The following is a 26,610-nucleotide window of genomic DNA, read 5'->3' as shown; positions in this document are numbered from 1 at the left end:
CCTACTGGGTACTGCTGTCACTGTGTTAGGTTCTGTAGTCTACTTTTTGTGTGTAGTGGGGTGGTACTTGGTACTTGTACTCTACTGAGAGAGTTTGAGTTTTAAAACCTTACTTGTGCTGATAATTATAGGTACTGTTAAAAAAAATACTAGTTTTGTGATTTCAGCTTCCTGTTTGCTTTCCTTTAAATGTCTTCCAAATACTTCAGAACTTCTTATTGAAAAACAATTTAAACAGTTGTTACCGCCAGTAACATTAAAGAAGTGTACTTGTTTTTGTTGATTGGCATTGTCTTTTTTTTTTTTAATAGATCTTTATTGGAGTATAATTGCTTCACGATACTGTGTTAGTTTCTGTTGTACACCAAAGTGAATCAGCCATATGCATACATCTGTCCCCATATCCCCTCCCTCTTGAACCTCCCTCCCACCCTCCCTATCCCACCCCTCTAGGTCATCGCAAAGCACCGAGCTGATCTCCCTGTGCTATGCTGCTGTTTCCCACTAGCTAACTATTTTACATTTGGTAGTGTATATATGTCAGTGCTACTCCTACTTTGCCTCAGCTTAACCCTCCCACCCCATGTCCTCAAGTCTATTCTCTATGTCTGCATCTTTATTCTGCCCTGCAACTAGGTTCATCAGTACCATTTTTTTTTTAAGATTCCATATATATGTGTTAGCATACGGTATTTGTTTTTCTCTCTCTGACTTACTTCACTCTGTATGACAGACTCTAGGTCCATCCAGCTCACTACAAATAACTCAGTTTTGTTTCTTCTTATGGCTGAGTAATATTCCATTGTATATATGTGCCACATCTTCTGTATCCATTCATCTGTCAATGGACATTTAGGTTGGTTCCATGTCCCAGCTATTGTAAATAGTGCTGCAGTGAACATTGTGGTACATGTCTCTTTTTGAATTATGGTTTTCTCAGGGTATATGCCCAATAGTGGGATTGCTGGGTCATATGGTAGTTCAATTTTTAGTTTTTTAAGGAACCTCCATACTGTTTTCCATAGTGGTTGTATCAGTTTACATTCCCACCAGCAGTGCAGGAGAGTTCCCTTTTCACCACACCCTTTCCAGCATTTATTGTTTCTAGATTTTTTGATAATAGCCATTCTGACCGGCACTAGGTGATACCTCATTGTAGTTTTGATTTGCATTTCTCTAATAATTAGTGATGTTGAGCATCTTTTCATGTGCCTCTTGGCCATCTGTATGTCTTCCTTGGTGAAATGTCTATTTAGGTCTTCTGCTCATTTTTTACTTGGATTTTTTTGTTTTTTTGATATTGAGCTCCATGAGCTGTTTGTATATTTTGGAGATTAATCCTTTGTCTGTTGTTGCATTTGCAAATATTTTCTCCCATTCTGAGGGTTGTCTTTTTAATTTGCTCCTTTGTTACTTAATTCTAATGTAGATACATCAAGAAATCTGGAATTTCATGAAATACATAGCACAGGGAATGAACCACCTTTGCTGATTATGATTGGCTACAGTGATGGAATGCAGGTCTGGAGCATCCCTGTAAGTATGAAGATGGTTGAATCCCTGAAATATAATACTTTTCAGCATGCTAGCTGGTGTGAAACCTGGCGATATTTTCTCTAAGGTCTCATCCATTTATTTTGCAAGCAATTGCTAAGAGACCGCTGTGTGTGGAACCCCATACTAGGCCCAAGGGCTAAGGGGAAAATGGGAAATTAAAGATGTTGTAAATGATTTGTAAAGTGGGCCAGCAATTGTGGGAATCACTTTACATGGAATGTCTAATTTCTTATCATAGTAACTCTACCTAGTTGGTGTTATTATTATCTTTTCCTGCATTTTTACAGAAGAGTAAAGAGGCTTACAGAAGGCTTTTAAAAAAAATAGTGATCGTTTAAAAAAAAGTTTTGAATCAGTTAAAACATTCACATGGTTCAAAATTCAGGAGGTATAAGTGGGTAACAAAACTCCCTACCACTACTCTCCCCAATTTCCCTTATCTTGAGCAGTTTCTAGTTTTCTAGGATTTCTAGTTATGTTTCTTTTCCTTATAGCTATATTTTATGCTAATAAGAACATATATACATATAATTCTCCCATCCTGCCCTTCCTTAACAGAAGGGAACATATTATACAACTCAGTCTGTACATTGCTGTTTTTTACTTATAAATCAGTATTCAGAGAGCTTCTCTATGGAATTTATAACTGCTTATAATTCTGTTTTTTGGATTTTCCTTAATTTACATAATTTGTTTCCTTTTATTGGAAAAACTTAAAATTCACCCCCACCCCCACCCCCTTTCTGCTATTAGAAACAGTGATGTAATACATGAATTTGAACAAAGGTTATTTTGTGTCTGTGTATCTATATAGGATAAGTCATAATTTTAATAGATGTTTTAAATTGCCAAATTCTATTCCCAGTTTCCCTCTTCAATCCTACATGTTCCTCTTTGGAATGACAAAAAATAAAATGTACTAAAAGAGGAAGAGGCTTGGTAGGATCACAGCTCAGTGAAGTGTAGTAGGGACTGCATACTTTGGCGTGTACTTAGTTATATTCTGCTCTTTGGCATGGCCTAGATATCATGTCTCTCCTCCAGATTTTGGGGTGTGTGGGGGGTTGGCGGGTGGACCCTTTATTGTGTGTTTTTTTTTGCAGTTAGAGGCCTGGAGCCAATAGAATTTTAATTTGTGCCTTTAATAGATGCATTTACCACATTGTTTGAAGCCTCTTGTTAGTGGGTGGTTCAGCTAGAATTTTTTTCCCTTTTTGATTTTTTTGCATATTATGGTTACTTCTTAAAGGATTTATAAGCAAACATATATTACCTCAAATTTAATGAAATTCAGGATGTTCCTGAATGCAGAATTTGGCTAAAAGATTACTAAGTAATGAATACATTGAACTGCATAATTCTTTAATATTCTAAGTAAAATTATTGTTTATTCTTTGATAAATCACTTATAATGAACTTTGGTCTTCCATCTAATCTTATAATAATTATATATCATATTATTAGGTATTTAGGATTTTAGGTTTTATATTTCTTTCTTTTAAAGATTGGCATTATTTTGCAGAGATAGAAGAATCCTGTTGGTATGTCATGGAATGAGTGTCCTCGTGTTTTTGCCTTTGGGCATGTGTAGTTGACGTTTTTTCAAGGCCCTGCAATGTTGTTTGTAATTTAAGTATCACGCCAAAGGCATAGACAAAGGACTTAAAAGCATGGCAGTCTTTGCTTGCTTGCTTTTTCCTACCAAGAGAAATATTTCTAGGTTGTGTTCAAGAGGAGAGGATTTTGTGAATTTAACTTTTTCTTATTAATGGAGACTACATTTTGATTCTTTACACTGTTGACAGACTTGAAGGCAAAGAGGAAGCTAGAGCTTTAACAAGGTTGGGCCTTGTGGGATTAGGGATGTTGACTGGATTGAGCACATTTCTTTGGTGGTACTCAGGCTACCCACTTGCTTTGGTTATAATTAGAGGTATCACTTTTAATAGTTAATTTGTGTCTGGTTCTGAGTAACTTAAAGGTCTTATGAGGAAATTACTTCTTTACAGTAATTCTTATGCCCAGATTGTATTTTGAGAGATTTAAATAATCTTTTCTTCATGGAATTTTCATTGACTAACAGTTGTTTTTATTTATTTGTTTATTTATTTGGCTGCATTGGGTCTTAGTTGTGGCATGCGGGACCTTCATTGTGGCATGTGGGATCTTTCGTTGCGGCTCGCGGTCTTCTCTCTAGTTGTGGTGCGTGGGCTCCAGAGCATGCAGGCTTAGTTGTCCCACGACATGTGGGATCTTAGTTCCCTGACTAAGGATCGAACCTGAGTCCCCTGCATTGGAAGGTGGATTCTTAACCAGTGGACCCCTAGGGAAGTCCCTGACAGTTGTTTACTGTTGTAGTAGTATAGCCCCGTGAGGACTGGTTCAAGAATTAGAAGGCAGTTTGGAAAAATAAACTCCTTCTGTTGCACTGATTGAGCTCTTACTATGTTCATAGAACTTTATATACACATTATCTCATCTGTTGTATACTGTGAGGGAGAAGTTATCCTATTTTACAGGTGGTAAGGTCACACTACTTATAAGAGGTGGAATTGGAATTCAAACCCAGTTCTGACTTCAGATTCAAAGCCCATGATCTAAGAGCTCTATTTCCCCTATGTGATAGCAGAAGATATGCCATGCAAGTAGTATGGCACCTTAGTTTTAGTTTTCATTGTAATAGGTTACAAAGTACCTTCATATATTCATCTTTTATAGACTAGTGTGACTGTTACCCATTACTCTAACTAAACCCTTCTGAAACTTGTTTATTAGTCAGTTATTCAGTAATCATTTAAGTGTTACCATGTGCTAGACACTGGGGAGCTTATGTTGGTCAACCTAGAAATAATCCTGGCTCTTAGGGATCTTCGCAGATCATAAATTGTATTTGCTTTTCAGTAAGTGCGGGTGGCCAGAAATCAAACCCTGTCCAAACTACAGCTCAGTTTTTTCTTCAAGTTTGTGCACAGGGTTCCCTTCTGTTGATTTTATGTAACTGTCCCACCTGTGAGTCTCAGATTAAGAAAATAAACATCCTGGCTAAACATGTAAAAAAATTGTCTATTTATGTAAGTGCACAAATATGAACAAAGCTTAGATGATATCTAGGAATATAGTTAAGTGGAGTTAGCTCAGAAGCAGAACTGTGCAGAAGTAATTTCTCTACTGCCCAATCACTACCACTTTGTATATGAGATGGCTGCAGGAAAACACCAGCTTTCATAGCTTTCCCAAGCTGTCAGGCCCCTTCTTTCAACACATCTGATGCAACATAAGAAAGAATGATTATTTGTGATGTTGATATTCTGGATACATAGGCCCTTTTCCCACCTGTGCCTAACAGTGACATTGCCTCTTTTTGGTAATGTAAATATAGGCTCTCTTGCTTAAAATTCTTAGTTAAAAAAAAAAAGTCAAAGTTATACATGTGCATGGACTAAAGACCGAATAATTTTATGGGAGTCATATGAAGAAAACAGTAGTTGTATATTCATCCTTTCTTAACTCCCATAGTTCTTTCAGCTCTTGTTATCTTTGCATTTATTTCAGTTATTTTATTTTATTTATTTAAAAAAATATTTATTTATTTATTTGGCTGTGCCAGGTCTTAGTTGCAGCACACGGGATCTTTGCTGCCACATGCAGGATCTTTAGTTGCGGCATGTGGGATCTAGTTCCCAGACCAGGGATCGAACCTGGGCCCCCTGCATTGGGAGTGAGGAATTTTAACCACTGGACTACCAGGGAAGTCCCTGGTGGGGACTTCAGTTATTTTAAAATATCTTGCTTACATTCTCTTTTTTTTTTTTTTTAACATCTTTATTGGAGTATAATTCCTTTACAATGCTGTGTTAGTTTCTGCTGTATAACAGAGTGAATCAGCTATACATAAACATATATCCCCATATCTCCTCCCTCTTGCGTCTTCCTCCCACCCTCTCTTGCTTACACTCTTGATTCTTTTTTTCGGCCAGTTTTACACATAGATTGACTTGGTGCCATGAACTGTGAGAACGTAAAAATTGTTCATTTATTCATTACAATTCTTGGATAAAGTATGTATTTTGAGCAAAATAGACATGGCCTTTGCTCGAATGGAGCTAGTAGGAGAAATGGATTTAAATAAAAATAAATTAATAGGGCTTCCCTGGTGGCGCAGTGGTTGAGAGTCCGCCTGCCGATGCAGGGGACACAGATTCATGCCCCGGTCCGGGAAGATCCCACATGCCGCGGAGCGGCTGGGCCCGTAAGCCATGGCCGCTGAGCCTGCGCGTCCGGAGCCCGTGCTCCGCAACGGGAGAGGCCACAACAGTGAGAGGCCTGCGTATGGGAAAAAAAAAAATTAATAGACAAATTGTAATATGAAGAAAATAATAAGAGATTATAATAAGGAAGTGGCATAAAAGTTAATTAAGATTTAGCCACAGTAAGATTGGAACAGCAAGTAGTGAAGTCAGAGGCTCTGAGGTGGAAATGTTCTTTTCTCTGTACTGGGACATTGATTTAGGTTTCTTAAGTTTTTTTCTTCTTAAAGAATATTGAGATAAATATCTTTATGATCATGTAATTTGGAGAGATCAGTAAAAGTAAATATACCAAAACTCTTGATAGATTTACCAAATTGCATTCTTGTAAAGCCATGCCATTTATTCTCACCTCATTCATTTATTAATTCATTCACTCAGAAAAGATTTATTGATTGCCTTTTATATGTCAGACCCTGTTCAAGGTGCTGGGAAAACAACAATGAGCAAAACAAAACCATTATTCTTATGGAATTTCCATTCTAGGTAGGTGGGTTGGAGGGTGGGGAAGATGATAATAAACATGTACCATGCTTGGATAATAAACAAGTTACCAAGTGTTAAGGTGTGGTGGTTGATATTGTTGTGGGTTGCTATATTATATGAGGTGGTCTTGGAAAGCCTCTCTCAAAGACCCCCTGAGCAGAAGTGTGGAGGAGTGATACTTATGGGTATTTGAGGGAGGGGCATTCAAAGGCAGTGCTCTCTCATAGGATTATGTTGTTATTTTAAAAATTTTGTTTATTTTTGGGTCTTTGTTGCTGTGCGCAGGCTTTCTCTAGTTGCGGCGAGCGGGGGCTACTCTTCATTGCGGTGTGTGGGCTTCTCATTGCGGTGGCTTCTTTTGTTGCAGAGCACGGGCTCTAGGGTGCACGGGCTCAGTAGTTGTGGCACACGGGCTTCAGTAGTTGTGGCTCACGGGCTCTAGAGCTCAGGCTCAGTAGTTGTGGCACACGGGCTTAGTTGCTGCATGGCCTGTGGGATCTTCCCGGCCCAGGGCTTGAACCCGTCTCCCCTGCATTGGCAGGCGGATTCTTAACCACTGAGCCACCAGGGAAGTCCGGATTATGTTTCCTATATTAAAGGACAGCAAGGAGGCAATTTGGTGGAACTAGGTGAAGAATGCTAATGGTGTCTCAGAGGTGGTGGTGGGCTAGAGTTTTTTAAGGTAAAAGCTTACAAAATGAGCTTTGTACCATTGGAAGAACTTCAGAAGTTTCGCAGGGAAAACACCTATGCCCGCCACCTAGATTATACCATGAAAATTTTTACTATACTTACTTTGTCTCCGCCTGTAGATCTTATTGGATGCATTTCAAAGTGAATTGCAAACATCAGCATACTTTCCCCTAACTACTTTTGCATTAACTAAAGTTCAATATTTGATGAGTTTTTTAAAAAAAATTTTTATTTATTTATTTTTGGGGTACACGGTTGTGGCCTCTCCCGTTGTGGAGCACAGGCTCCAGACGCACAGGCTCAGCGGCCATGGCTCACAGGCCCAGCTGCTCTGTGGCATGTGGGATCTTCCCGGACCAGGGCACGAACCTGTGTCCCCTGCATCGGCAGGCGGACTCTAAACTACTGCGCCACCAGGGAAGCCCCATTGATTAGTTTTTTATTGTAAAAGTTACACACAATTAAATATACAAATCTTAATATGTAAATTTCCTGAACTTTGACAAGTGCATGGCAACCCAAATCTCTGTCAAGATATACAGTAGATCTTGATTATCACTCAAGACATTTCCTTCATGCCTATTCTCAATTTTTCCTCCATCCCATCCATGAAACAACCACTGTTATTTTTTTTTCCATTGTAGATTAGTTTTGCCTGTTTTAGAACTTTCTGTACTATTATACAGCATGGACTTTTTTTGTGTAAGGCTCCTTTCACTCAGCATCATGTTTGTGAGATTCACTCTTGTTGATTGTCCCTTTTAATTGCTGAATAGTATTCCAATATATGAATATACCATAGTTTATCCTTTCTCTTAATGAGGGATAACTGGCCTATTAATAGCTTTTGCCTGTTATGAATGAAGCTGCTGTGAAGATTCTTCTGTAAGTCTTTTTGTAAACATATGCGTTTATTTCTCTTAGATAAATATCTACAAGTGGAATTGTTGCTTCATAGGGTAGGAATATAGTTAGTTTTATAACAGACTTCCAAACCTTTTTTCCAAAGTAGTTGTATCGTTTTACATTTCCCCCAACAATGTATGAGTTGTACTATATCCTTGCCAACATTTGGTGTTGTGTCCATCATTTTAATTTTTTTTTTTTTAGTTGCGGCATGCGAACTCTTAGTTGTGGCATGTGGGATCTAGTTCCCTGACCAAGGATTGAACCCGAGCCCCCTGCATTGGGAGCGTGGAGTCTTAGCCACTGGACCACCAGGGAAGTCCCATCTTTTTAATTTTAGCCATTCTGGTGGGTGATACCTTGCGGTTTTAGTTAGCATTTCCCTGATGACTAATAATGTTGAATGCTTTTTCATATATTTGTTGGCCATTTGAATATCTTTTAGGGATTATCTGTACAGTTTTTTTGCCTGTTAAAAATATTGAGTTGTAGAAGCCAATGGAGAACTTTGAACAGGGGTAGGCAGTGATGCCTCTTATAAAAATAGGGTGTGACAGCTACTGAGCCCACGCGCCACAACTACTGAAGTCCGCGCGCCTAGAACCCGTGCTCTGCAACAAGAAAAGCCACCGCAGTGAGCAGACTGCGTACCACAACAAAGAGTAGGCCCCACTCGCTGCAGCTAGAGGAAGCAACAAAGACCCAACACAGCCAAAAATAAATAAATAATATAAATAAATTTATTTTAAAAAATAGGGAGTGATAAGGAACAGATTTGGGTGGAAAGACGGTGAGTTTGTGGACTATGGACTGTTGCTGGTCTATGAACTGTTGACAGTCAGTGAAATGTTTGTTACTGTTTGCAACAAGATAAGTACAGAAGTTGAGAGTAAGCTTTTGGAAACCTATAGCTGTTTGCCAGTTGCGCGTCATCCAAACCTGTGTTTGTCATTTACAGACGTATCTGTTTGTGCCAGAATGGAAATTAAAAAAAAAAAAAGTAATTGAGCCTTCATAACATGGCTTGACAAGCAGTATCGGCAGGCAACCAGTTGGAGGAGGAGTTGTTCATGACAATGAGTGTGTTTTAGACATTGTGCCGTCATACATTATTTCATTTAGCACAAGTAACATCTCTATGATCATTAATATTCATTTTAGTGGTTGTAAGCTCTCCGTGGACATGCAATGAGATATAGAAGTTTCAGGAAGGAGATTTGAATTGCAGGATGAGGATTTGGATTTATTAATATTTCAGCCAGTATGAATTCATTAAGAATCTTTGAGTAACAGAGATACATTCCAAAATCCATATTTAATAAAGGTTGGTTTTGCAGTGGCTTTGGAATGAATAGAGAGTAAAGCAGAAAAGAAAAGGATATGAGGCCAGTTAGGAGTCAATTTCACTTCCCTGGTGGCACAGTGGTTAATTCGCCTGCCAATGCAGGGCATACGGGTTTGAGCCCTGGTCCAGGAAGATCCCACATGTCGTGGAGCAACTAAGGCCATTGATGGTTGTCACTGTTCCTGTTGTTGGATGTGGGCACGGAGCCCGAGCCTCACAAGTCCCAGCTGTCTGAGCTCCTCTTGTCGGCTGAGGCCCGTCAGTTTCACACTGTCTACTTGGGAGACATTGAGAGCCTGAACTGAGTTAGTTGTATTGGTAACTGATAAAACATTTAGAAGAGAAGAATCAAAGATGTTTCCAAGATCTTGATTTGGGGCTGGTGCTGCCTGGTATGTAAGATGGCATAGTTTTAGAAGAAATAGAATTTGATTATTAGAATTAGACTTACATTATGTTGAAAATTTTATAAGGCAAAATTGCACTGTATAGTTTAAATAATAAAGTGTTGCCATTAAAAATTTTCAAGATAGTACCTTTGTAAAAAGTCCTGAAATTTTTCCATACTCTTTTGCTGTTAAATGGCTACTTAGCTTTCTCATCCTCTTTTGAAATGCTTAATATCTTAAACAAATCTTGAAAATGTATTCATTACAGCACCTAGAAGATGAGAGTTGCATTGTATGAAACAGTGTATTTTTAGGTTCAGTAAGTTAAGATTTGAAGTGTTTTCTTGGAGCTTTTGAATATACTGCAAAGAAATAACACTAGGTGTCGCTAACACATTGAGCTAAGAAAAGTATAGCTGTTCCTTTGAAAGATTTGCCCTAAAGCTTTTAGTGTAGCTTTTACACTTTTTGTGTTGCCTTTACACAAAAAACTTTAGAGAAAACATGCAAGGACATATTTGAGGTGAATTCCAATTAGTTTATTATTTGTTAGAAGTTGGGTGCCAACAGACCTTGCCATGTCAAGGCAGTTTGCTAGCCAGGAAACAATTTTTATGGGTTTCATTTGGGAACAATATAAAGTCAGTGATTTGGGTAACTGGCAAGCAGAGAAGGTTTGAATATGGACCCAAATCAAAAAATTGCCTTTGTTGAGAGTATCTTATTTTTTTTGGTCCACTGTCTTATTACTGGAAAGAGAAGTAATGGATGGCTCTTTAGTCACCTGGCAATGAAAGATCTTTGGGTGTCATGGAGTGAATAGAAGCAGAAATGAAGAATAATATTGAAGTAACTTGTGGAATCCATTCATATTAGTAGAGGCAATTTTTTTTTGTAGTGTATGTTTCTTAAGGTGTCACTTTAGAGAAGTCTTGTATCTGAAGTTTAGTCTTTCCAATGTTTAAATAGTGGCTTTATGTGACTTTTGTTGATTTGAAAAGTGAGTTTGAAATTTTATTATAAATTGGTATTTTTCTTGTTTGAAGTATTTTTGATGTTTTTCCACTCTAAGATGGAAGATATTCTTTGGACACAAGCTGACTTACGAGTGTGTGGAAGACAGCCTTTTCTTTTCTTATAAATGTTACTGCGTATGTTAAATATCATAAAGTGCACAGGTCGTAAGTGTGCAGACTGAATTTTTATATGTGTATGTAATCTTCTGGGCACCACTCAGATTAAGACAGAACATTTGGAGCAACTCAGGAGTCTCTCATGCCACTTTCCTGTCAATACTGTCCTCATACCTCCACGTAACCACTATTCTGACTTCTATCACCAGAGATTAGCTTTTTCTATTCTTGAACTTAAAAAAAGGGGGGGATGGGGGGACATAGATAACCCAATCTATTCTTTTGTGTCTGGCTTCTTTCTCTCAACAGTGTGACTATGAGATTCTTTCATGTCATCGTACGTAGAAGTAATTTGTTCTCATTTTTGCTATATACTATCTTATCATGAATACAATGCATTTTATTTTATTTATTTTTTAAAAATTTATTTATTTATTTATTTGGCTGTGTTGGGTCTTGGTTGTGGCATGCAGGCTCTTCGTTGTGGCACTCAGGCTTCTCTCGAGTTGTGGCGCTCGGGCTCCAGAGCACGTGGGCTCAGTAGTTGAGGTGCGCAGGCCCAGCTGTCCCCGATATGTAGGATCCTAGTTCTTTGACCAGGGATTGAACCCGTGTCCACTTCATTGGAGGGCGGACTCCCAACCACTGGACCACCAGGAAAGTCCCACGGTGCATTTTTAAAAGTTCGTTATACACCTGATAGACATTTTTGTTGGTTCTACTTTTTGAGCATTATGGATAAAGCTGCTCTGACGTTCTTGTAAGTGTTCCTTGGTGGATATATGCTGCACCCATTTCTCTTGGATATAGACCTAGGAATGGATTTGCTGTGTCATAGTGTAGGTGTATGTTTAACTTTAGTAGATATTGCCAACCAGTCTTCCAAAGTGTTTTTACTGATATGTACTCCTACCAGCAATGTATGAAAGTTTCATTTGCTCCACATTTTCATTAGCTCTTAGTATTGTCAATCTGACTAATTTTAATAATTTTTTTGTGTATGTGTTGGTATCTCATTGTGGGGTTTTAAAGATGCTTTTATTTTGCAATAATTTTAAACTTTCAGAAAATTTTATAACTGTTACAAGGAACTCCTGTTACTCATTACCCAGATTTACCAATAAAGGACATTTTGCCCCTTTTGCTTTATCATTCTCTCATTTTTTTTTTTTCCTGTGAAGATTTTTTTCAGAACCATTTATAAGTAGGAGAATTTATGCCCCCCCCTTTTCCATAAATAATTCAGTATATATTTCCTGGGAGTAAGTACATTATCTTTTACAACCATAGCACTATTATCAAAACCAGGACATTTAAATTTGATACAATACTATTTTGTAATCCACAGTCCATTTTCCGGTTTCATCATTTGTCCTAATAGTCTTCTTTATAGATTTTCTTACATTTTCACTTTCTTAATATTGTCTTTTGATGAAAGAAATCCAGATCAGATTTTAAGTGGTTTACTCTATTTTTTTATTTTTGGCTGCGTTGGGTCTTTGTTGCTGTGCACGGGCTTTCTCTGGTTGCGGCGAGCAGGGGATACTCTTCGTTGTGGTGCGTGGGCTTCTCATTGCAGCGGCTTCTCTTGTTGTGGAGCATGGGCTCTAGACGCGCAGGCTTCAGTAGTTGTGGTGTGCGGGCTCAGTAGTTGTGACTCACGGGCTCTAGAGCGCAGGCTCAGTAGTTGTGGCGCACGGGCTTATTTGCTCTGCGGCATGTGGGATCTTCCCCAGCCAGGGCTCAAACCCGTGTACCCTGCATTGGCAGGCGGATTCTTAACCGCTGCACCACCATGGAAGCCTGGTTTACTCTATTCTTAATGCTTTTTGTATCCTTGTTTACTCTAAGGCCATGAAGATATTCTCCTGTGTTTTCTGTTAGAAGGTTGTTGTTATTATCTTTAGGTTTGTAATCCTTTTGAAATTTTTGGTGTACGGTATGACATAGGGGTCAAGGCTTTTTTGAATTAAAAAAAGAAAAAAAAAACCAACTAACTCATTCAGCACCATTTCCTGAAAGGACCGTTCTTTCCCCACCAAATATGAGCATGTAATTCTTGCCAGCTCTGTGTTTTTGCTCTTTCTTTTTTGGTCTCTTTTCAAATTGATTTTTAAAACCTTTTAACTTTGAAATAATTATAGACTCATGGGAAGTTGCAGAATATTAGAGTTCAGGGTACACTTTCCCCAGTGTCCCCCAGAGGTGACATCTTATGTGACCTGTAGTACAATATCAAAACCAGGAAATAGACATTTACATTGATTTTTCAAAAAATTTTGTAGTTTGTCTTTTCCAGTTTTATTTAGATATAATTGACCTACTATATTGTTTTTCTTTTTTTTTCGCTGTGCTGAGCAGCATGTGGGATCTTAGTTCCCTGACCAGGGATCGAACCGGTGTCCCCTGCGTCGGAAGCACAGAGTCTTAACCACTGGACCATCAGGGAAGTCGCTATGTTGATTCTTTTTTTAAATTTTATTTATTTATTTTTTATACAGCAGGTTCTCATTAGTTATCTATTTTATACATATTAGTGTGTACGTGTCAATCCCAATCTCCCAATTCATCCCACGCCCCCACATTGATTTTTAACACCATAAATTATGGTCGTTTTGCCCATTTTGAACTTTATCTAGATGGATTCATAGGATATGAACTCAGATTTTCATCTGCAGACACAATGATTAATCTTGAGACTTAAGTCCCATTTTTTTTTTCGATTGACCACATATGAATATTCTTCAACCCTGGCCTAGGGGTTATTTGCAGCTAGACGGAGTGTGCATTGATCACACGGTTCTCATTTATGCCTTTGCTTTTTATCTTCTTTCCTTATGTGTACGTTTCTGGTTTAAAGAGTATTGGTCAGCTTGATGTGAACTATCAGAAGTGATAACAAAATTAATAAATAATTGTTTTAAAAGGCTAATACTATTTTATTTATTTATTTATTTATTTTTACGGTACGCGGGCCTCTCACTGTTGTGGCCTCTCCCGTTGCGGAGCACAGGCTCCGGACGCGCAGGCTCAGCGGCCATGGCTCACGGGCCCAGCCGCTCTGCGGCATGTGGGATCTTCCCGGACCGGGGCACGAACCTGTGTCCCCTGCATCGGCAGGCGGACTCTCAACCACTGCGCCACCAGGGAAGCCCAAGGCTAATGCTCTTTTAAATAAGAAATTAACTAAAATTATAATGCATGAAGGTATGCAGATACAAATTATATATGTTCGTGACTCATTCTTGCCATTATTGGCGTTTTGGACCAGATGATTCTTTGTTATGGGGGGCTGTTCTGTACATTGTAGTTGCCACATCTGTGGCCTCCATCTACTAGATGCCCAAAGCAACTCTCTGAATTGTGACTATTAAGAAGGTCTCCAGACATTGCCAAACATCCTCTGGTTAAGAACCACAACTCCAGAGAAAATTTTGGTTGAAACTACTGGCTTAGGTACATATAATTTGATGGGAAAAGTTGTTGCGTGTAGTTAAGAATACCAAAGAGTTACTGTGCATATATATGTACACACACACACCACACACCCACTTTAGTAAGAATTGTTTAAAAATGGAACTGAAATATCTGTATTTTTAAATATTAAAATCCATTATAAACTATCCATTATAAACTATATTATAAACTATCCATTATAAACCTGTTCTTTCCCTTAATATTCATTTAAGTTGATTGTCAATAATCAGTTGTCTCATTTTTTTCAGATGGGAAGAGTGAGATAATAGAAAGTATTAGTTTTCTGGGGACCTTAAAAAGAAATGGAACTAGGATTTCTATTTTCTAAATTTTGTTCATATTCAATTTAATGTTTGAATTTTGGACATAGGACCAAAGGAATGAAATGGAGAATTTCTGATTTCCTAATTTTTGATTCAATTTACCTGTTAGTTTCAATATTTTCTGGGAATCTTGATTTAACATTAGCAGTTGGGAGAATTCTTCATAAGACTCTCTAGAACTGTGATCATGTCTAATGGTCTTTGTATCTCTGGTGCCAAGTACATTGTCTAACAGTTAGTAGGGTGTGTGTGTTTGTGTGTGTGTGTCTATTTACATATATATTTACATATATATTTACATATGTATGTGTATATGTATATATGCACATGTATATATGTTTAATGTGTTTCAAGATTTCACCTTTTTGCTGGATATTTTCATTGAAGTGTTCTAGAGACTCAATATCAGAAAGATCCAAACTAAATTTCATAATCTTTTGCTGTTTGCTCTCATTCCATTCCATTCCCAATCCATCCCTTCTCCCTAAAATCTTCTTGTTTAAATTAATTAACAGAAGTCTCATTTTTCCATTCAGCCATACTGAAACTTTAGGGTCTATGTCACGTATTAGGAGGTGTAAATGTAACTAAGGGCTGAGCCCTGCCTTGAGGAGATCATATTTTACTTGTGCGCGATGTCACTACATAATTGCAGTCTATGTCAGTGCTTCCCAAATGGGAGTGATTTTGCCCTCAAGGAAACATTTGTCTATGTTTGCAGACATTTTTTATTGTCACTATTAGGAGCTGCTACTGGCATCTAGTGGATAAAAGCCAGAGATGCTGTTAAACATCCTACAATGTACAGGACAACCTCCCACAACAAAAATTGTTCAGTCCAAAATGTCAGTAGTGCTGAGAAGCCCTGGTCTATGAGATTTGTGTTTACGTTGGAGGGTTGAATAGAGTGCTGTAGAGCACTGAGCAGTGTTGGGATGCTTTGGGGAATTTTGACACTTGTGTTGCATAGTAAAGTTTCATAATATTAATATAAATAATGGCAACTATTTAAAAAAATAACCGGAGTGTACCACACACATTATTTTAGGCACATTGCCCATTATTGTCTCATTATCCTGTCAATTTAACTAGTTAGTGTTATTCCTGTTTTACAGATGAAAAAAATTGAAGCTCATATTTAACCCGCTCAGCTTCTTTAGTAGGTGCCTTAAAAAAGAGACTATTTTTTATTTATTTTAAAAAATAAATTTATTTGTTTATTTGTGGCTGTGTTGGGTCTTCGTTGCTGTGTGTGGGCTTTTTCTAGTTGTGGCGAGCTGGGGCTACTCTTTGTTGTGGTGCGTGGGCTTCTCATTGTGGTGGCTTCTCTTGTTGTGGAGCACGGGCTCTAGGTGCGCGGCCTTCAGTAGTTGTGGCTCGCAGGTTGTAGAGTGCAGTCTCAGTAGTTGTGGCGCATGGGCTTAGTTGCTCTGTGCATGTGGGATATTCCTGGACCAGGGCTCGAACCCGTGTTCCCTGCATTGGCAGGTAGATTCTTAACCACTGCACCACCAGGGAAGTCCCCAAAAAGACTATTTTTTGGATCAGTTTTAGGTTCATAGTAAAATTGAGCTGAAAGTACGAAGAGTTCCCGTATACCTCCTGCCCCCCCAAACACACAGCCTCCCTGCTATCAGCATTCCACATCAGGAGTGGTGCATTGTTAGAATCGATGAACCTACACTGACACATCATTATCACTAAGAGTCCATGGTTTACATTAGGGTTTACTTCCAGTGTTGTACATGCTATGGGTTTTGACAGATGTATAATGACGTGTACCCACCATTATAGGGTTATACAGAATAGTCTCACTGCCCTAAATATCCTCTGTGTTCTGCCTATGTATGCACTGCTCTAAAAGTCTTGTGGGCACCCTTCTCTGGCAACCACTGGTCTTTTTACTGTCCATGTAGTTTTGCCTTTTCCAGAATGTCATATAGCTGGAATCATACAGTATGTAGCCATTTCAGATTGGCTTATTTCACCTAGTAATATGCATTTAAGTTTTCCCCATGTCTTTTCATGGCTTGATAGCGCACTTGTTTCTAGTGCTGGGTAATATTCCACTGTCTGGAGGTACCACTGTTTATTTATGACAGACACTTTTAAAAAATTAAGATATACATACTATAAAATGTACAAATCTCAAGTCTGTAGTTTGATGACTGTGTGTGTGTTTTATATATGTTTATACGCAAATAAGTCAAACTACCATTGAGAACAAAATGTAGAACATTTTTCTTACTCAGAAAGTTCCCCAGTCACTATTAGCCTCAAGGTAATCACTATTCTGACCATATATTAGTAGCTTTGCCTCATTGAACTTCACATAAGTAGAGGTACACAGTATGTGCTACTTTGTGTCTGTCCTTTGCACTATGTCTTTTAAAAATTCACCCATGTTGTTGCATGTTGCAGTAGTTGTTTTTTAAGTTTTATTTATTTTCCTTTTTTCTTTGGCTGTGTCAGGTCTTAGTTGTGGCACACGGGATCTTCGTTGAGGCATGCGAGAGCTTTCGTTGTGGTGCGCAGTCTCTTTGTTGTGGTGGGTGCGCTTCTCTCTTGTTGTGGCGTGCGTGTTTTCTCTCTCTAGTTGTGGCACGCGGGCTCTAGGACGTGTAGGCGCTGTAGTTTGTGGCACGCAGGTGCACCCAATAGTTGTGGCACGCGGGCTTAGTTGCCCTGCGGCATGTGGGATCTTAGTTCCTGGACCAGGGATCGAACCTGCGTCCCCTGCATTGGAAGGCAGATTCTTTACCACTGGACCACCAGGGAAACTACCACCAGTAGTTTGTATTTTTAATTTTTTTTCATTACTGGGTTTTATTCCATGGATCGAATGTACCACAGTTTGTTTAGCTCTTCTTTTGATGAGCACGGGCTCTAGGTGCACGGGCTTCAGCAGTTGTGGCTCGCAGCCTCAGTAGTTGTGGCTCGCGGGCTCTAGAGCGCAACCTCAGTAGTTGTGGTGCACGGGCTTAGTTGCTCCACAGCATGTGGGATCTTCCCGGACCAGGGCTCGAACCCGTGTCCCCTCCATTGGCAGGCGGATTCTTAACCACTGTGCCACCAGGGAAGCCCCTGTCAGTCATTTTTTTAATCATCTTGTCAGTATTACACGTTTGTGTGATACCTGTTTTACAGAAGAAAAAAACCTTAGGCTTCTTTTTGATATAATCCGTTTCTCTTTGGTTAGATATCTACTGCAAAGCTATCTTCAATCAACAGATTATATCAGGGTAGGTTTACAATACGAGTATAATATGACAAACTCTTTTACAAGTGGAAAAAGTCTATAAGCCAAAATTGGCTTATCTGCAGCACTGTTTTCTCTCTTTCCCTTTTCAATTGGACATGTATTCAGCATGAAATAAAATAATGAGTTAAAGGGAATCCAGTTTGTGTGTCTGAGTGATTATGAAGTGTTTATGACAGCTGCTAGGCTGACACTCTCTGTAATGGTGTTACATTGGCTTCTGAACACCTTCCAGTCTGCCTCCAGGCGCGTGTGTCTGTGTAGTCTGAGTGGTTTTACATTAACATCCACCCTGAGTAAGATCTTTTGACTACAGAAGTGTTACTTGCAAATGGAAGATACCATTAGGGCTGCTTCAAAGCTCTGGAATGGTATTTGGATTGGTGATGCTGAAGTAATGGCTCGGGTTTTGAAGTGTAATGTCTAAATCTGCGTTGCATAACCAGAGGAACGTGTGAGTTTAAACTGCTTTTCTTTGATCTTCCTTTCAAAAATCAGGCTGAAGGAGAAAGGTTAAAGTTGCCTTAAAATATTCCTCTCTATGTGTGTAAAAATTTGGAAGTATGAAAATATGATTACAAATTCCATTCATTATTTATGTTCTGCGGTTTTCATATTGTTTTTGAAACTTACTTCCTTCTTGCCTCAAGTTTTGTATTTTGAATTTAGTGTCAAGACCAAAATACAGACTCGGTTGCTGTCTGCTTTATGTGGTTAGCAAATATCTGTTCTGTAAGTTGTTAGTCCTCACAAATATGCATTTTAGGTGGTTTTTGTGGTTTGCATTTTTTTCTTGATGGCATACAGAGTAGGTTATGGAGATACTGACACTCTGACATTAACTGAATCATTTGTGGTTAGCTAGGCAGAAATAAAACAAAAAGCTTGTCCCCTCCTTCCTCCTACTTTCAGGAGCTTTCAAAAGAATTACATTTTTACCATTAGGAGTACTTTCCTCAATGTGTGCTATCTTAAGTTTTTGATACTGTTGGAGCAGAACTGTAACACATAAAATGACCGCCTGGCAGTGACTTGTTCAAGAAAAAAACCCCGAGTTTAAAAACTGTTTTTGAATACAGTATTAATGGAGATTCTGATGCCTCTTTCATCTGGTCATTTAGGGGGAATATTTTTCTCTGTTTCCTTATGTCTAAAATGAAAATATATCATCAGATTGGCTCACAGGGTGAGAGAGAGCTAGAGAGAGAGCTTGCTTTGTAGTGTGATCATTACTCATGTAGCTACGTGCTGTCCTTCTGTTGCTTAGGAACCAAATACCTTAGTATAAGATGATACTTCCCTCTCCTTCCCCTATCTCTTGTTTTATGTTTTTTAATTTTTACCCTTTTTCTCTAACTAAAAAATATATACGTATATATATATATGTGTGTGTATATATATATATATATATATGTGTATTTACCTTTTCTCCTTATTTAAAAAAATTATTGTTGTTACTTTGTAAGTTAAAAAAACTGGCAGGAATTCCCTGGCAGTCCAGCGATTAGCACTCCGCAGGCTTCCACTGCAGGGGGCCCGGGTTCTATCCCTGGTTAGCACAGTGTGCCCAGAAAAAAAAAGAAAGAGAAAAGGCCAGGGCTTTCCTGGTGGTGCAGTGGTTAAGAATCCGCCTGCCAATGCAGGGGACACGGGTTCAAGCCCTGGTCCAGGAAGATCCCACATGCCACGGAGCAACTAAGCCTGTGTGCCACAACTACTGAGCCTGCACTGTAGAACCTGCAAGCCACAACTGCTGAGCCTGTGTGCCACAACTACTGAAGCCCATGCGCCTAGAGCCCATGCTCCGCAAGAAGAGAAGCCACTGCAATGAGAAGCCTGCGCACTGCAACGAAGAGTAGCCCCAGCTTGCCTCAGCTAGAGAAAGCCCACACACAGCAATGAATACCCAGCACAGCCAAAAATAAGATAAATAGAATAAGTAAATTTATTTAAAAAAAAGAACACCAAAAACTGTCATGAACCAATCTTCGTTTTAAAGAACTTCATCAGTTCAGTTGTGTTGTATGTATGATTACTACATGTGAAACAATTAGCAAAGTGATCACTTATATACTTGTTTATTTAAATAGACCAAGTAAGGTCCTTTTGTTACTTTGGGAACTGAATTAATTAGTGTAAAATGTTATCGGCTCTTCATTCCTCCCATCTCTCTATATTTTTACCTTTTATCCCTATTTTGGGTGGGGTGGGTATCAAGGAAGGTTAAAATTTATTTATGGAATTTTCACATTTTTCATATATATGAAAATAAACACTAATATACTATTTTTAAAGCAGTTTTAGGTTTACATAAAAATTGAGCAGAAAGTACAGAGAATTCCCATGTATCCCTCATCCCCCGCATTTTCCCCTATTAACAGCTTGCATTAGTGATGCGCCACGTGGCTTACAAGATCTTAGTTCCTGGACTAGGGATCGAACCTGAGCCCATGGCAGTGAAAGTGCTGAGTCCTAACCACTGGACCACCAGGGAATTCCCGAGGTACATTTGTTAAAATTGGTGAACCAGTATTGACACATTATTAACTAAAGTCCATAGTTTACATTTTTCTCCTTAACGAAAAAGTTTTATTTGTTATTACTTTTTAACTTTAAAACTAATGAAGCACTGTTCTTATTAAGGACTTCATTTAAACTCTGTCTATGTGGCTGGTACATGTGAGACAATTAGAATAGATTGATAATTCTACACTTGTTTATTTAAATGGACAGTTTTTACATCACTCTTGGTAAGAAAACCTGTTGCAGGTAAAAACATTACATTAACCCAGAAAGGTTGGATTGAGCGTGGGATATTTGCCGGTGAGAGTGGCGACTGCCTTGATCTTGAGTGGGAGTGTGAAGACCAGTGTGATAAAACCTGCTGCCCAGATGAGGTGCTGCTTGCCACTCTGATAGTAGTCCTTTTCTTGAGAGCGGAAAAGCTTAGGAAGTAATATACCAGTGGGTTCAGTAATGAGTTGTACCAAAATGTGTTTTATGATGTGGTGTTATAACAAATTTCCAGGTATTAAATGTTAACAACATGTTTTGAAAACAGGGAGGCAAAGGCAAATTAAGTACCATTAAGATTGAATAATGATGCCAACATAGACTTAGTCGTTTATCAGTTCATTCATTTAACAAGCATCTTCTTGATTTAACTCTCTTGTTTCATATTTTAAATACACAGCTTAGCACCTTTGCTTTGTGAGATAGATATGTCATTACCCTTATTTTAAAGCCAAACTCAGATTTAGCAAATTTGTATAGTTTATAAACAGAAGTCCAGTTTATTTTCTATTGTAATAAACTGTTGGAATCGTTGATGCTGCTGATGTGATATTTGTAACTGATTATCTGTCATACTGTATGCACTTGGCATTGTTGCCATAGGCCATGATTTTGGGAAAAGAATAAAACTTCCAGGGTCTTACCTGTGGGCTGCTTTTACTCTCTTTGATTTTCCAAGTGGAATCAGAGGCATTACTTTTTGGAAAGCTCAGGTGTGAAAGATATTTTTGACTGAAAGTCAGGATGTGCTTTAGTTAAACACAAAGAATTCTTTTTCTGATGTCTTTTATGTCTGATGGCTTGGTCTTTTTTTTTTTTTTTTAAGAAGATGTTGCGGGTAGGAGTTTATTAATTAATTAATTTATATTTGCTGTGTTGCGTCTTCATTTCTGTGCGAGGTCTTTCTCTAGTTGTGGCAAGCGGGGGCCACTCTTCATCGCGGTGCGCGAGCCTCTCACTATGGCGGCCTCTCTTGTTGCGGAGCACAGGCTCTAGACGCGCAGGCTCAGTAGTTGTGGCTCACGGGCCCAGTTGCTCCGCGCCATGTGGGATCCTCTCAGACGAGGGCTCGAACCCGTGTCCCCTGCATTAGCAGGCAGATTCTCAACCACTGCGCCACCAGGGAAGCCCTTGGTCTTTTAATTTATATTTCCAATGTAAAAACCCCTACTGTATGTGATGTAGCCATTTTGAAAAATAGGTAAATTAATACCTCTTTTTAAGTTTTTTAGAGATTAAACCTTGCTGAAGTATTTATCAAGGAAAAAACCTGCTAATCATTACCTTTTGTATTCGAACTGCTTGAGTTATAGGGGAAAGATATAGTAATTTTTGTATGTTTCCTATCTTTAATAGGGACTGAATTTGCTTTGAATGTTTGTGTGAATTTTTACAAATCAACATTTTTCCACTTCAAGGGCTATCATTTTTTAATAACCCAATCATTGTACCTTATATGGGGGGAGAGATTGCTTATTACTGGATTTGGAATTAAGATATGAATTCAGTTAGGTATAAAAAGCTCTAGTTTTTCCAGAGCTGCTGAAATGAGTTCTTGAATTCAGTCATAATGCTGGAAATCAAGGGTCCTCCAGGATAAAACTCTTACATCATGAGCCCTGATGGAGGGCCACTATAATAAAGCCTGTTTGTTTATTTAGTTTGAGGCAGCATTGCTTTTCCAAAGGAGGCTAATTTATGCATTTTACTCACTGTGCATAATCTAAATCCAAAATTTATTAGAATCAGGCAAATATATTGGGCAAGAGACTTTATCAGACTGCTCATGAGAGAGTATAACTAAATTCCAATAATAATATGAAAGGGTGAAACCTCCTTTGAAGAAAATGCAAATTAAAATGACGGTGAGAATCCCACTGAACATCCACCAGAATGACACCAACTGTTGGATGTGGAGCAGGTAGAGAACTCTTTTACACTGGTAAATTGTTCAGTTACTGTTGTTAAAATCTACAAAATATGCACATATTTCTAATACAGAAGCGACTTCAGTAGTATATACCCAAAAGAAATACTTAAATATGGTCACTAAATGCCATGTGCAAGAATATTCATAGTAATCTTAAAAATGTTAAAAAATGGTAAAATCATGACACTCATACAACTGTAAAATGGACATGTGTCATAGATTTTATTTAACTTATTAATGAGGTGTTGGACAAGTTAACGCCGGTTCAAAGGAGAATCTGACAAACAGATATAGGGAATTAGGAATGCTGAAATGACCCTGAGATGCAAACCTAGCTAATAGCCTGTTGGGAAAGTGTATACTGCTTGGAATCTTTTTTATGAGTGGAATTCAATTGTATATCTACTAAACAAGTTTCATTTGCATTTCTGTGGGCAAGAGTCAATTGCCTTACTATTAGTTTTCTACAACTTACAGTATTGTAAAATAGCCCAGTCAAGACAAAGGTGCAGATTCTTATAGAATCAAATAATCCCAAAGGATCCACTATATAACTCTTAGTAATCCACTGGAAGAACACACAGTAATCTTTTTCCCATTTGAAAGTTTGTTGCAATTTTTCCTGACATCTTATGAGCCCAAAACTAGAAACAACCTAGAAGTCCAGCAACCAACAGTAGAATGGATAAATTGTGGTCTTTTCATGCAATGGGAATCTATATAGCAACAGAAATAAAAAACTACGATCATATGCAACAATACAAATGAATTTCACAGGCATGTAATGTGTGAAAGAAGCCATTCACAAGAGAGTACATACTACGTGATTCCATTTAAATAAATTTGAAGAAGTAAAACTTATGTGTGAGAAGTGTTAGAAGTCAAGATAGTGGTTATGGTTATTCTTGCCTTGGGTTTGTGAGTGCGAAGGGGTGTGGAGGGACCTTCTGAGTATCTGTAATGTTCTGTTTCTTGATGTCTCTGCTGGTAACAGAGGTGTATTAACATTGAAAATTCATTAAGCTGTACATATACCTAAGATTTATGTATTACTGCTAAGTCTGTTATCTTTCAGTAAAGTTTGCTAAAAAGAATCAATTGGAGAACACAATTCTCCATTTGACCAGTGTCTAAAAGGGAAGTTGGGGGTGTAAATATGTACTATTGTCCTAATTCTGTGTCGTTGTAGAGCATTATTATTATTGTCCTTTGTGTTTGATTGAATTTTCTATTTTGTAGTCAGATGCCTTTGAAAAGTCATCAGGATTTCAGAAACAAGTTTGGTTCTGAGGGCTAGATGACCTTCATGTGCTTTCAGAATTCTATAAAAGCACTTATAAAGCCCCCCCCCAACTTTTATAGCCTTTTCTCTATGTGTATGATTGTCTCCGCTGTTATAATTTCCTTTTGCCTTAGGTTGAGCTGTGAGATTCTAAACTTGTACTCCCCCCCACCCCTTTTTGGTTTGGTATGTAATTTGCATATTTTCACCATGTGAAAGCTATTTTCTATGGTTGGAAAAGATTTTTTTCCAACAGTGTGAACAAATCATTCTTTGTTCTCCTTATTGTGCCTCCAAACTGGTACGTCCGGTTTATGCTCCAAACAACAAAAGCCTGTCATCAGAAATTAAAATGCCAGTAAGAACAAAGGCAGAGACCCATGAGGAACTATTGGAGAGGTTTCCTCCCTGTTTGCTCCTCTCCCCAAGTTACTGCAGTTGCCAGGAAGTTGGAACATTGCTTGATACACGGCTTCCTTGTAGTTCTACCCTTGTATTTATTATTGTTGGTTTAAAAGTGAACTTAGAGCTCCTGGTAATTCTTCTCAGGATCAGTAAAATCCTCATCTCAGAGATTCTTTGCTGTTTTCAATGAGCTCTTTCTAAGAAATCTAAAAACCACTTTGAAAGCCTTAAAAAAACTTCATCAGTTTTGACATTTATTTGAGAGCAAAATTGCCAGTGAACATACTGTATAAAATGATTAGAGGCAATTGAAAACGGCAGCTAAAGCGGAGCCTATAAGGACATAGCCATTCTCTCTGTGTCCTACCTAAAATGTGCACGTCTTACCTATATACACGTTATTAGCACTGTCTCTGTTCTGAAATTGTATTCCAGTATAGAGTTTGCCTATATTATTGGGAGAGTTCTCTCCTCTGGGAAGTTTGACATTTGTGACTCACTTAGGATACTTTAGAATTATGCTTCTAACAATTTTGATTTTAACATATTCACAAACTTCTATACATAGTAATAGTGCTTCCCCCCACCTCCCTTACCTGATGTGATAATTAAAGATTCTAGGACCTTAACTTAGAGGGAATGAAGGATCGGTAATGAATGTGGAGATGCATTTTGTAATCACTCCTAATGTTTTTTGTCTTACCTGTTGCTGTACATTTAAAGAGGGATTTAGAGTAGAAGCTTAGAATAGAATAGGGCATTTAGGTTTGTTTTAAAAGCCGTTATGCTCAAAAGCATGGTGTGTTCAGATTTCAGAATGTTTTTGTATATCAAAGTAAGCTCTTGGGTATTAAATCCAGTGATAACAAACGTTTATCATATTGTGAATATGCCAAGACAGGTTTGTTTTATTCTTTATTGTTTAGTATAATTTAGTATAGCAGCTCAGTTAAATGTGATTAGACTTTTTAGCTTTAAGGCTTTATTTGATAGGACCAAAAGCTAAATGCTAGACTTGTGGCATATGGAAATAATAGTACAGAGCAGTGAATTTTGTGTTAGAATACTATGATTTGTTATAGGTATAAACCTTATGTGTGAGAGGTGGTTTTCATTACTCTGAATTATATTTCAGTGCAATTTCTACAGTATTGTTTTTTTTTAATTTAATTTATTTTTATATTTATTTTTAAATTTTTGGCTGTGTTGGGTCTTCGTTTCTGTGCAAGGGCTTTCTCTAGTTGCGGCAAGCGGGGGCGTCTTTTCATCGCAGCGCGCGGGCCTCTCACTGTCGCGGCCTCTCTTGTTGCGGAGCACAGGCTCCAGACGCGCAGGCTCAGTAGTTGTGGCTCATGGGCCTAGTTGCTCCGCGGCATGTGGGATCTTCCCAGACCAGGGCTCGAACCCGTGTCCCCTGCCTGCATTGGCAGGCAGATTCTCAACCACTGCGCCACCAGGGAAGCCCTACAGTATTGTTTTATAATTTATTTTTCATTGCATTCTTAGTAGAAATAGTATGTATATTGAAGAATACTATTTATCCATTGCCCAACAAACAATCTGTTTTCAAAAAGTAAATGACTTGGCAGCTTTGGAGGTAGCCAATAATGCATCTATAATGTAATTGGACTGTATTAGTGATTTACCTTTTGGTGAAAGTGTTCTTAAAATCAAAGAGGTGATGGTAATTTTTGGATTTCAGAGAATGTGTGATTACTGCATTGGGTGGGAGATTGAACAAAGTGACCCTTTAAGGATTTTTCTAAACTGAAAATTCTGTTCTATAAGAATAAAATGTGGACTTAAGAGCTGCAGTATATAATGGCAATGGTATTTTATTTAGAAAATTAATGTTTACAGAGGAATTTGTAGAGAGGTAAATTTAAGAAGTAAATTTAAGTTTGCTATACTGAGTTCGTAGCTTTTGTGTGTTTAATTGGTGATAGGTGGTGCTGTTGTTGCACAGTTAGTGGGAAGAGCCTAGCATTCCTCGTATCTTCTGCTTCCCAAGTGCTATAGAGGGATTTGCCATTGTGGCCAATAAATACATTGTAATAATTTTTATAAGCTAAATGAATATGATGGCTCTTTAAGAGACAAAAATATTTACAGTTTGCAGCTCTTAAATTTGGGTAGAAGAGAAGCTGAAGATCTAAAAAAGTAGTTAATCTAAAAGACAGTTCTGCAGATTTATAGTTTAATATTGGAAGATCGATAAGCCTTTTATAATGTATACAATGTTGATATTTTAAACTCCTTGTTTGGCAGGCCTATTTTAAAAAAATACCATCAGCGTGTTTATGGAATGTTTATCATTTTTATATC

General features: G+C 38.1%; 1 protein-coding gene across 8 annotated transcripts in view; it reads left to right on the top strand.

Moving 5' to 3' along the window:
• The window catches only part of BCAS3 (BCAS3 microtubule associated cell migration factor), a 578,108-nt gene that overhangs the window by 18,811 nt on the left and 532,687 nt on the right, over positions 1 to 26,610 (top strand). For 7 of the 8 annotated variants that reach the window (XM_029211565.1, XM_029211568.1, XM_029211569.1 and 4 more), the window contains exon 5: positions 1,430 to 1,536. The exons of the other annotated variant lie outside the window; for it this stretch is intronic. In XM_029211565.1, the coding sequence (XP_029067398.1) occupies positions 1,430 to 1,536 (107 nt within the window). The remainder of the gene's footprint in view (positions 1 to 1,429; positions 1,537 to 26,610) is intronic. 8 annotated transcript variants of the gene reach the window in all.

This window comes from Monodon monoceros, unplaced genomic scaffold, assembly GCF_005190385.1.
Source record: "Monodon monoceros isolate NGI ecotype Baffin Bay Population unplaced genomic scaffold, NGI_Narwhal_1 Super_Scaffold_9, whole genome shotgun sequence".
In the NCBI taxonomy this organism is placed as follows: Eukaryota; Metazoa; Chordata; class Mammalia; order Artiodactyla; family Monodontidae; genus Monodon; species Monodon monoceros.
The sequence above is the reverse complement of the archived record's forward strand: the minus strand, read 5'-3'. Positions and strand labels throughout refer to the sequence as shown.